Genomic DNA, 12,500 nt, shown 5'->3' on the forward strand with positions numbered 1-12,500 from the left:
AGGATGGATGGAAGTGAAGTGATCCATGAGATCTATGTGATGGAAAGGTTGATGTATGAACTTTGACAACAGAAGGCAATGTTTGAGGAGAGGTGGAGGAGATGGAGGGGGAGTAGGTGAGACCCACGTAGCCAGAGTTTGCGTGACTGAAATACAGAGAGAAAAGAATGTCGAATGCCCTGTTTGTTTTGTCTTTGTTTTCTATTATTTATTTTTCTTCTATGAGAGTTGCTTCTGTTTTGTATTGAACAAATGAAGAAAAAGAATGGAGGAAAAAAACACACTGCTATCCTACGGTGTTGTATGGATAGGCTATCGGTTGAGGCAGGTAATTATGAGTTCAGGGTAAGACAGGTAGATAAGTATGGATTGAGCATGGGCATCAGAGTTCAGAATTCAAACAGTATAGGTTGAGTGTAGGCAAGAGAGAGAGAGAGAGAGAGAGAGAGAGAGAGAGAGAGAGAGAGAGAGAGAGAGAGAGAGAGAGAGAGAGAGTCTGAGGGGTGGAGGGACTATCACCATGGTGCAGAGTTCTTTTTTTTATCTACTTTTTTCTCCTCATTTTCTATTTTTCTCCCTTCCCCAATTTCGTATTATCCAATTCCACCCTCCCCTGTCTCGTACGTTGCTAGACCATGCCTCCCACTGGTCGGCTGCAATGTGGACCAAGCCTTGCATCACGTGTCCCCTCCGGTACACGAGGAGGCAGCCGTCGCATCTTTTCACCTGCACAGCGCGATCTCTCAGCGGCGAGGAGTAACGCGTGGGAGGGACACGCCGCCCCCGATACTTCCTGATTCTGCTGTACAGGCGCCCCAACCGACCTGTAGGAGTCGCTGTCCACAACGTCCGATCCCCACCCACCGGCTTTCCCACCCCCTAATACTGCCAATTGTGTTAGTATGAACGACCAGCCAAGCGGAAGCAACGCCGAGAGCTGGGCTCGAACCCAGCATCTCCTGCGTTAGTGGCGAGCGCCTTGCCCACTGCGCCACTTAGCCGCCCCCCATGGTGCAGAGTTCTGTGATCGGGATGAGAGGTGTTTTTGACGATACTGTGTGCCTTCCATCCTCAGACACCTTTATGCTGAATGGTTTCAATGGACCTGTCTCAAACCCCGCCCTCTTTTCTTGATCCTCCAATCACAACTGTCGCTTACCTCGGACAAACTTGGTTTGTCCGAGGTAAGCGACAGTTGTGATTGGAGGATCAAGAAAAGAGGGCAGGGTTTGAGATAGGTCTATTGCAGGGAGTGATGTACCGGTGATGCGCTGCACGGTTTTCGTCGCCCTCTCAGCAGTGCTTTCCGGTCCGATGCGGAGCAGCCAGCTGCCATACGAGACTGTGATACAATTAGTGAGGATGCTTTCTATGGCGCAATGGTAGAATTTCACTATAATCTGAGGAGACATATGGGCTTTCCTCAGTCTCCTCAGGAAGAAGAGGCACTGGTGAGCTTTCCTCAGTCTCCTCAGAAAGAAGCCTTCTTGACCAGGGTCGAGGTTGAGGGTCCAATAGAGGTCCTCGGAGATGAGGACACCCAGGATTTTAAGATGGAGACACGCTCAACCTCCGTGCCGTTGATATGGATGGGGGTGTGCGTGCCAGCTTTGGACTTGAAGTCCACAATGAGCTCCTTGGTTTTCTTGGTGTTGAGGGCCAGGTTGTTGTCGGCGCACCACGCCATCAGGTGCCGGACCTCCTACCTGACCCACCACCGTTGTGTCATCTGCAACCTTGATTCTTGAGTTGTGGGTGAAGAGGGATTAGAGGAGAGGGCTCAGCACATAGCCCTGTGGGACGCCAGTGTTCAGGATGAGGGTGGAGGAGGAGGTGAGATTCTCTAACCTAACATACTGGCTTAGGTTAGACAATCTGGGTCAAGTATCCACTTGCAGACAGAGAGGGGTTGATGTCGAGGTCCTTGACAAGGTCACCAAGTGCCCAATACTACAACAGCAAGTGAAAATCAATGTAGTGTTGATTTTAAGTGTTGTTGATGACGACAACAGAACATCACTCAGAGAGGTGCTACACCAACACTACACCAGATCGACCTGTGACCTGCCCTCCAGACAAGAGTACGGAAGAGAATACCAAGTAGAGTGAGTTCAACTCAATGTTGTGTCCACTATGTAGACCTCATGTAAGCCTCGCTCGCGTACCCTATTGATCCTTAGCACATACACCAGTTGCTAAAAGTTTGTTCTCTATCCGCGCCGTCGATCTTTGATTGATTTGAAAAAGAGAAAAAGAAAAGTCACTGCCAGTGCAGGTCCTTGTCTGACTGTCAACCTGACCACCGCGCTTGAGCCAAATTGGATAGAAAATGCACATGTTGTCATGGTTACGGATAGACAGACACGCACGCACGCACGCACGCACGCACGCACGCACGCACGCACGCACGCACGCACGCACGCACGCACGCACGCACGCACGCACGCACGCACGCACGCACGCACGCAGCACGCACGCACCACACACACACACACACACACACACACACACACACACACAACACACACACACACACACACACACACACACACACACCACACACACACACACACACACACACACACACACACACACACACACACACACACACACACACACACACACACACACACACACAACACACACACACACACACACACACACAAGTGATTACAATATCCCCTTGCACTTCGCTATATCAAGCCAATCCGACTCACCCGGTCTTGGCGAAGTTGGTCCAGTAGGTCATGACCACTGCGCTGAGCATCACGTCGTTCTTGGAGAAGTTGCAGGGGAACAGGTCGGTGGGGCCGATCATGGGGATCCCAAACACGTAGGGCACCTCGTCCCCGTGGGCGGCGTCTGACCAAGCAGGCTTCATCAGGCTCTGGCAGTGGTGGTAGAAGGCGTAGAAGTACGTGGGCGAGCCGTAGCGGGCGTGGAGGTCGGCCGTCACCACCGAGGGCTCCACCCACTGGTGGTCGGTGAACAGCGCCACCAGGGTCTTCCTCCTGGTCTCCGGGTTGTCCCGGTCGGCCCAGTCCGTGTACATGAACTTGATGGTCTCCCTCAGCGTGTCCTTGCCCTCCGGGTAGCCGTACAGGCTGTCCACGAAGTCGGACACGGAGAAGTCGAAGTCGTTGCTGGACACGCCGTCCTCGGAGTCCACCACGTTCTCCACGAAGCGCAGGCCCTCGCCCTGGTTGACGCCCAGCATGATGTCGTAGTTGAGGAACTCGCCCTGCTCCATCAGGATCTCCGGGTCGTCGGGGATGACGTCGCCGTCGATGACGGGGCCGAAGGCCACGTGGTAGCGGGCCGGCTGGATGTCCTGCTCCACCAGCTCCCGGGAGCTCTTCTTCCTCAGGCAGTCCACCATGTCCATGGTGTCCAGGACGTTGCAGCCCACCTTCTCGGCCAGCAGACGGGTGTACTTGACGGGCTGGTAGTTCACGGCCCAGCTGGACAAGGCCGAGCCACTCTGGATGACGGCTCTGTGGAACAGACCTGCACGAGGGAGACACGGGGGGAGAGAGAGAGGGGGGAGGGGGGGGGGGGGGGGCGTCGTTAGGTTAGTGCATCTGTGATCCCGGTGTATCATTTGGTTACATACACAATATGATTGTCGTCGTTATTTTATTCAAACAATACATCGCCGGCCATAATCAAAAGGCTTCTGTCAGCGACGCGTTTGATAAGAGTAACAAAGCCCAGACAGGGTGCATTAATGCCATACACAATACAATAATGGAGTCATGGCTGCGATAATGAATGTGCAGATGGCCTGGTCTCACAAAGAGCATAGAGACAGTGGAGGGAATCAGCATTCTGTGTGCTCTCTCTCTCTCTCTCTCTCTCTCCCTCTCATCCTCTGCTGTTCCATCCATCCCTCTCTCTCTACGCTTCCCCGGTAATGAAGGCTATGTGTCTGTCAGGAGCAGATGCTGCCCGGGTCGCTCCGTAGGCCTCATTACAAGTAGCAGGAGCACCGCGAGCTGGTGAACCGAACCATACTACCACACACAACATATAGTATCTGCATCTCCTTTACCAGTAAGAACCATACTACCACACACAACATATAGTATCTGCATCTCCTTTACCAGTAAGAACCATACTACCACACACAACATATAGTATCTGCATCTCCTTTACCAGTAAGAACCATACTACCATACACAACATATAGCTGCATCTGCATCTCCTTTACCAGTAAGAACCATACTACCATACACAACATATAGCTTTAACTGCATCTCCTTTACCAGTAAAGGCCCCTACATGCTACAGCAACTTCAAAGCAACTTCAACACAACATCGGCGCGATTTCAACGCGGTTGTTGCAGAGGGTCTTGTAGACTGTGTTGCGAGGATGTTGCGTACATGTCCCCCAAATCTAACCTAAACAGCCGTTGCGTTGATATTGCGTAGCAGTGATTGGTTGGTTAGCGAATGGGGGCGGGGCTGTCATAGAATAATATTGGTCCCGCAGCGAGGAATACCATCCGCCATTGTTGTAGCCAGCAAGCTATGCTATCAATATTAGCTAAATAATTAGCGTCATAGCTGGCCTTTTTCTGAAAACCCAAGCACATATTGTTCCATAGCATACGCCTTCAGTTGATCATGACAAATCCTCTCTTACCTTGACGATTAAAAAGCCTCCATAATTTAGTAAATAAAGCTGTAGCCAGCCAGCTAGCATTGATGCTATACAAAATGCTATCCACATTAGCTACATAGCTAACCAACTAAATACAGTGGTATCCTGAGGTAACGTTAAATACAACGTTTGCTAGTCGAAATGACTGGACACACACAGGGACAAGTTAAACATCAATCAATTAATTTATTCCAACAGGTAGTTTGAGCTGCATGTCAGCCGAGGTCTTTCTCTCCTCTCCATTGGAAACTAATGACGTTACGGTAACGTTAGCTCGAAAAGCACAGAAACGGGCGACAGAAGTTAAGCTGCTAGCAACAGACACTATAACACTTCCGGTCGGGGGATTTCAAAATAAAAGAGCGACGTCTAAAAGCACCGGAAATACGTTTATTTTGTACATTATCTAACGTTAACACGAACCTAAACTAACTTTAGTTAAACTAACTTTGCGCGTCGATGTTGCAGAAGCATAAAGGCAGACTGTCTGCAACACCGTTGCTTTGTCGATGTTGTGGTGCAGTTGCTTTGAAGTTGCTGTAGCATGTAGAGGCCTTAAGAACCATACTACCACACACAACATATAGTATCTGCATCTCCTTTACCAGTAAGAACCATACTACCACACACAACATATAGTATCTGCATCTCCTTCACCAGTAAGAACCATACTACCATACACAACATATAGTATCTGCATCTCCTTTACCAGTAAGAACCATACTACCACACACAACATATAGTATCTGCATCTCCTTCACCAGTAAGAACCATACTACCATACACAACCAGTGATTCCCGCTGCATGTTAATACTTTGGGGGGCCCCCAAAGTATAATGGCTCCCCCCAAAGTATAATTTGTGTGTTCTTTTTTACTCAGTGAGCACTAATTTGCATTGGTAGCAATGAGAGCTCAATGTGAGTAAAAAATACTTAAAAAAACATAAATTATACTTTTTGATATAGATCATGTTCTTTGTTGGTTTGTGAGGATGTTAATACACACTTGGTACGATGTGTGTATGAAAGAAGACCACAAAAAACAGCAGTGACTGCTCTCAGCTGTTTAACACTTAAAGAAGACCTATAGACACCATCACCAGTTGTAGGTTGTCTGAAGTGCAGTGTTACTATGAAAATTCACTAGAATGCAAGATTTGACAAAAATAAAGCTTTATCTGCATCTCCTTTACCAGTAAGAACCATACTACCATACACAACATATAGCTTTATCTCTGCATCTCCTTTACCAGTAAGAACCATACTACCATACACAACATATAGCTTTATCTCTGCATCTCCTTTACCAGTAAGAACCATACTACCATACACAACATATAGCTGCATCTCCTTTACCAGTAAGAACCATACTACCATACACAACATATAGCTGCATCTCTGCATCTCCTTTACCAGTAAGAACCATACTACCATACACAACATATAGCTGCATCTCCTTTACCAGTAAGAACCATACTACCACACACAACATATAGCTGCATCTCCTTTACCAGTAAGAACCATACTACCATACACAACATATAGTATCTGCATCTCCTTTACCAGTAAGAACCATACTACCATACACAACATATAGCTGCATCTCCTTTACCAGTAAGAACCATACTACCATACACAACATATAGCTGCATCTGCATCTGTGTCACCAGTAATCTGAAGAGCGTATGCACACAGACACACATCACACAGCGAGTGTTCCTCCCCTGAATGTAAAAGATCATGAGTCACTACTATGTTAATGCTACTAAACACTACAGCATGCTGTGGGTGGACGGCTATAAATGAAACTAGAATCCGAAGGTGCTTTCTACACCGGCAGCAGGATATTGTGCTGCAGCTGTTCACTGTATTCAAGCGAATAACAATAAAAACAGCACAATAAAACAGTGTCTATCGAGAAGCCGTTATACAAAGAAGGTAATTGCCCTTCTGTTTACTGGCTGCTGATTGTAGTGCAAAGAGAACCGGAAAAACAGTAGGCCTATAGTCCAGCTATTCCCGACCATATCTACGTAGGTACGAGGTTACGGTGAGCTTCAGAGGCTAAATGAAACAAATCTACAGTCCCAAAGGGTGCTCTCGCCAAATAGATTATGTTTGGTTTGCAGCGAGGAGTAACGATTTAAATTACATTTCACTACAGGCACAGAATAATGAACACTATTTGCTCTGCGATAATTGTATTATATTCCTCCAAATGATTTCCTTTTGAATGAGAGTAGAGAGGAGGTCCTTTTTGCGAGGTGCATCTGTCTTTTGGCCAGGCTCCTTCATGAAGAGATGTACCAATACAAAAGGTATTCAAGAGTACCGCAACAAAACCACACGCTTTCCCTTTGACACATGCCGCTTCTACCCTTACAAAGAAGTATCATCAAAAAAGTTGTCATGGTATACAAGGTGCCATTTGAAAACAACAACAACAACATATTAAATACAAAGAAATTTAAATGTATTAATGGATTTTCAACAGGATACTTTTACTTTCAAACAGATGATCTCTGAAATATAATGCAATGTTTGCTGCTTCATTTTCATCTCGTAAGGCCTTGACCAAATGCAGGAGGACAGCATGTCGATTTTGCAGGACAGTGACATAATACTGAATACACTATGTAAGAATAAGGTTTAAAGCATTTGATATTAGCATTTAGAGCACAGTAGGCTAAGTAGGTCAAACGGGCCAAATGACAGAAACACTGCAGAACATAACATAGAAATGATGTCTTCATAGCCGTTACACCACTGGTACCACGTGCCACTACTACCCTTACAAAGAAGTATCACGGTATTTACTAGGGATGTCCGATATTATCGGCCGACCGATATTATCGGCCGATATCGGCAGTAAAATGTGATATCGGAAAATATCGGTTTAAAAACAAACAAAAAACAATAACAATATTTGTTATATATATATCCAGTGAAATTATTAGTTACCTGAAATTATTCAGTTTTTTGGACGGGGAAACCCTGCATATATCGGTATCGGTTGATATCGGTATCGGAAATTAAGAGTTGCACAATATCGGAATATCGGTATCGGTAAAAAAGCCAATATCGAGCATCCCTAGTATTTACCTACAAGCTTGGAAAGAGACAACGTTTTCAGCACCATGGAGAGTGCGCTGTGCCGTACAAGTGTTTTGAGGAATTGTATTTACTTGATGGACCTCACAGCTTAGAGCCTTCTGGCGAAGGGGATGTTTACAAAACTCTTGGCATGTCAGAGAGAAATTCACGTTGACCCCGAAAAACGTGCTCTTCACGAGATCCACTCTGCACGAGTGAGGGAGAGCATGCCTCTCCGGCTGCAGAGCAGAGGCCCAGTGAAACAAGCCACACGCAACAACAACAACACAGCTTGCAGTAGCCAGCTTGAGATACGCCCCCCAAAAGCCAACACAAACAAGCCTTTAAACAACCACACAATACGGCGAATACAATGTCCGCTGAGAAGATGACGGGCTGCAATCTGACATCTCTCCAGGGGCCCTGAGGCGTACAGGTACGACCCCTCCCACCCTGGACACCCTGTGAACCGTGTGAAACGCTCCCCTCTGGCAGGAGGCTGCGGTCCGTCGGGACCAGAACCTCATGCCACATGAACAGCCCCCCCCCCCCCCCCCCGGTCCCTTACCCCCCCCCCCCCCCCCCGATAGACACTACAAATAACGTTGACTGACAGTCTCCACATTTTGTCTGTTAAATGCCTTGCACGCTCCTGCACAAACTGTACCGCTTTTTCCACTTTAAGGGAAGAAAGATATATTGCCTGTTCTCTCACTCTTCTCTATCTTTCATTTGCATTTCAATTAGTTTTTATTTGTTCCGTTCCATGGTAATGCACAGTTCCATAAAAGTATAATGGTATAATTTCATAATAAAAGCACCTTCCATGAGCGAAAAGGAGCAGAGGTAGAAGGAAATCGTATTTTGCCTGCCCCCTTAGTCAAAACAATAAATAAACAATAGAAATAGATGGTCTGTCAATCTATTATATTTTTGTAAATCTTAAATCTTTTTTATTCTTGAAAGTATAAAAATGTCTATACATTTAATATTTTTTTTACTGTAGTACTTGTTTGACCTGCAGTACTACAATTCTACATTCTTACGTTTTCCCCTTGTACTGTGCAAACATACTTGGTATTAAATCTGATTCTGATATGTACCTGTTGTCTAGTGTAGCCTCCTCCTCATTATCAACAGTTTAGTAAATCAAACTAGAGAACGAAAACCTATACATTTGTTATTAAACCTATATTAAATATATAAATAAATTAAATATAATATAAATAAATTAAACCATTTCTTCATTTCGGTGGTGGGGCCTAGGGCTGGGCAATTAATCGAAATAAAATCGCGATCTCGATTCATAGACCTATGCAATCTAATTTCTAAATTATGATGATTTTTTGTATTAAAAAATATTAAATTAAATTTTTAATTTTTTTACTTAAGTTAACTTTTTTAAATGATGACGATTCTGACTTGAGTTATTTCATATGTTACAAGAGACTTTTAAGTTTAAGTCAAGCACTTTCATATAGAGATGAAGCCATGAATTGTCATTGGACCACCGCTTGGGCACCGTTTGGGCACCGTATTAACGGTAACAATGACCAGCAGGGGCGCTCGAATACAGCTGGTGACGACGTGCCTGCTCTCTGTTCATTCAGGAGGAGCTCCGCGCTCCACAAAGGGAGAGAGAGGCAGAGAGAGAATGAGAGAGAATGGACTAAATGCACTGCAATGTTGTGTTCTGACCACATGTTTATGTTTAAGTCAAGCACTTTGATATGTTATGTTGTCTGTTTAAGAAAGAGTGCAATAAAGGGCGGCTACGTGGCGTAGTGGGCAAGGCGCTCGCCACGAATGACGGAGACGCTGGGCTTGCCTGTTCGAGCCCAGCGCTCCACATTGCTTTCAGTTTAGCTGGTCGTCCGTACTAATACACATTGGCCGTATTAGGGGGTGGGAAACTGATGGGTGGGGATCGGGCGTTGTGGACAGCGACTCCTACACGTCGGTTGGTGCGCCTGCGCAGTAGAATCAGGAAGTGTCGGGGGCAGCGTGAGCCTCCCACGCGTTACTCCTCGCCACTGAGAGATCGAGCTGCGCAGGTGAAAAGATGCGACTGCTGTTACCTCAAGTACCGGAGGGGACTTGTGCTATGTATGACTTAGTCCACATTGCAGCCGGCTTGTGGGAGGCAAGAAACAGCGTTCGTGACAGGGGAGGGTTGAATTGGATGATACGAAATTGGGATGGGAGAAAATATAGAAAATGGGAGAAAAAGTGGATAAAAAAAAAGAAAGAGTGCAATAAATTATTTAATTGAAGAAATAAGAATCGTGTGAGAGAATCGTGATCTCAATTCTTAGAGAGAAAAATCGTGATTCACATTTGAGCAAGAATCGCCCAGCCCTAGTGGGGCCGCGTGAATACCTTCCCCAAGGCAGTTGTCCTTCCTGCCACTGACGCTTCTCTAAACACCCAATCGCGTTACTCCTAACGCTCGCTCCTAACTTTCAGAACTTCTCTCAGTTCCACAAGTCCATCACATCAGCTACCTACCTGCATCAATATACTACTAACTATCAACTAACTCGCTACCGCCGTGCATCAATATACTAACTAACTAGCACATCAATGCACTAACTACTACCGCCGTGCATCGCTATACTGCTACCGCCGTGCATCAATATACTAACTAGCACATCAATGCACTAACTGCTACCGCCGTGCATCGCTATACTAACTATTGATGTGATGTCGATTGATATGAATAGCTAGTTACGTTAATATAGAGAGATGAAAACAATACGTTATTTATATTGATGTGATGTCGATTGATATGAATAACGCGTTACGTTAATATAGAGAGATGAAAACAATACGTTATTTATATTGATGTGATGCCGATTGATATGAATAGCGTGTTACGTTAATATAGAGAGATGAAAACAATACGTTATTTATATTGATGTGATGTCGATTGATATGGTAGCAGTATAGCGATGCACGGCTGGTAGCAGTATAGCGATGCACGGCGGTAGCAGTTAGTGCATTGATGTGCTAGTTAGTATATTGATGCACGGCGGTAGCAGTATAGCGATGCACGGCGGTAGTAGTTAGTGCATTGATGTGCTAGTTAGTTAGTATATTGATGCACGGCGGTAGCGAGTTAGTTGATAGTTAGTAGTATATTGATGCAGGTAGGTAGCTGATGTGATGGACTTGTGGAACTGAGAGAAGTTCTGAAAGTTAGGAGCGAGCGTTAGGAGTAACGCGATTGGGTGTTTAGAGAAGCGTCAGTGGCCAATCAGGCCCGCGTAAACCGAACGCGGAAGGACAACTGCCTTGGGGAAAGTATTCACGCAGTGGGGCCACCCCATTTGTTCACGTTTGGATCACTGATTAGCTTTTTAAGTCTCGTAGAAAAGCATGTGCAGAGCTCTAACCCACATTGGACTAACGTATCCGTACTGAAATAATTAGACCGCTCTGAGACTAGAGCGGAGGCATACAAGCGGCCCGGCTCAGCCTGTGGTGTTTCTGTGTCTTCCTGCCGCGTTTATGTCTTTGTTTATGAGGTAAACTGCAGACTTAAGTGCCAGATATATCACTTTGCAAGTATTAATCAGAATCAGCAGTTTTTTTTTTTTTTTTTCTCCCTGGAGAATATAAAGTGTTTATTCACAGAGCTATTTACATGCATTTGTTAGCGAGTAATAAGTGGGATAAATGTGTCTGTGAACACTGTGAAATGTGAACTGTGAAATGTATCTGGTGGAGTGTGTTTATTAGTATTTGCCTAAGTGTGTGGGTTTAATAATGCAAGCATATGTGATTTCGCAATGGGTTGTCAAGGTTTAAATATAGTTGCAAGTATCGGCGCAGCATGGGTGCATTTATGTGTGCGTTGGTGTTTATGTCTATGTGTGTGTGTGTGTGTGTGTGTGTGTGTGTGTGTGTGTGTGTGTGTACGACGTTTGTTGTCCAACTTTTTCTATTTGTATCTGTATAATGCGTTTCTCATTACGTGCGTTAGTGTGTGTGTGTGTGTATATGTGTTTATGTGTGTGTGTGTGTGAGGCCCCGCCCTCTCTCTGCCCCACAGAGCTGTCCTGTGGCGGTCTGTCTCAGCGGGACAGCGGCCTCTGCTGCGTCTCGGGGCGCGGAGGCAGATGTCAAGGATTTCGCCCACTTGAAAGCATTAGGAGGAGCGGCCGCGAGATGAAAGATGGCCGCCCGGAGGCAGAAGGGGCTGGGGCTTAATCCTGCCATATCCCCCCTCCTCCTCCTCCTCCTCCTCCTCCTCCTCCTCCTCCTCCTCCTCCTCTCCACATCTCCCCTCTATACTGGCGTCTCTTCACATCTCGACTTGGATTGCTCTGTACATGGCGTGTGCGGAGAGAGATCCTTCTTGAATCCCAAACGCCGCCTGGAGCGGAGTCACGGTCACTTTCTACAGTAAATGTCTTTGATCAGAAGCCAGCGTAGGAAAACGTGATCCTCCCACCAGACCCACGTGATCCTCCTACCAGACCCACGTGATCCTCCTACCAGACCCACGTGATCCTCCTACCAGACCCACGTGATCCTCCTACCAGACCCACGTGATCCTCCTATCCTACCAGACCCACGTGATCCTCCTACCAGACCCACGTGATCCTCCTATCCTACCAGACCACGTGATCCTCCTATCCTACCAGACCCACGTGATCCTCCTATCCTACCAGACCCACGTGATCGCCAAAGAGGGACAGCGGGCACACACTCATGCCGCACTCACCCACACTTATTGCC

At 46.3% G+C, this 12,500-nt stretch overlaps 1 protein-coding gene across 1 annotated transcript in view; it reads right to left on the reverse strand.

The window, feature by feature from the left end:
- Positions 1-2,713: 2,713 nt before the first annotated feature.
- Positions 2,714-12,500, reverse strand: part of LOC311248266 (neuroligin-3-like) — a gene marked incomplete at both ends in the record, with an annotated part of 17,480 nt that continues 7,693 nt past the window's right edge. The window contains one exon of the mRNA XM_084339179.1: positions 2,714-3,507. Within this exon, the coding sequence (XP_084195305.1) occupies positions 2,714-3,507 (794 nt within the window). The remainder of the gene's footprint in view (positions 3,508-12,500) is intronic.

This window comes from Notolepis coatsorum (assembly GCF_963971535.1).
Source record: "Notolepis coatsorum genome assembly, contig: SCAFFOLD_1809, whole genome shotgun sequence".
In the NCBI taxonomy this organism is placed as follows: domain Eukaryota; kingdom Metazoa; phylum Chordata; class Actinopteri; order Aulopiformes; family Paralepididae; genus Notolepis; species Notolepis coatsorum.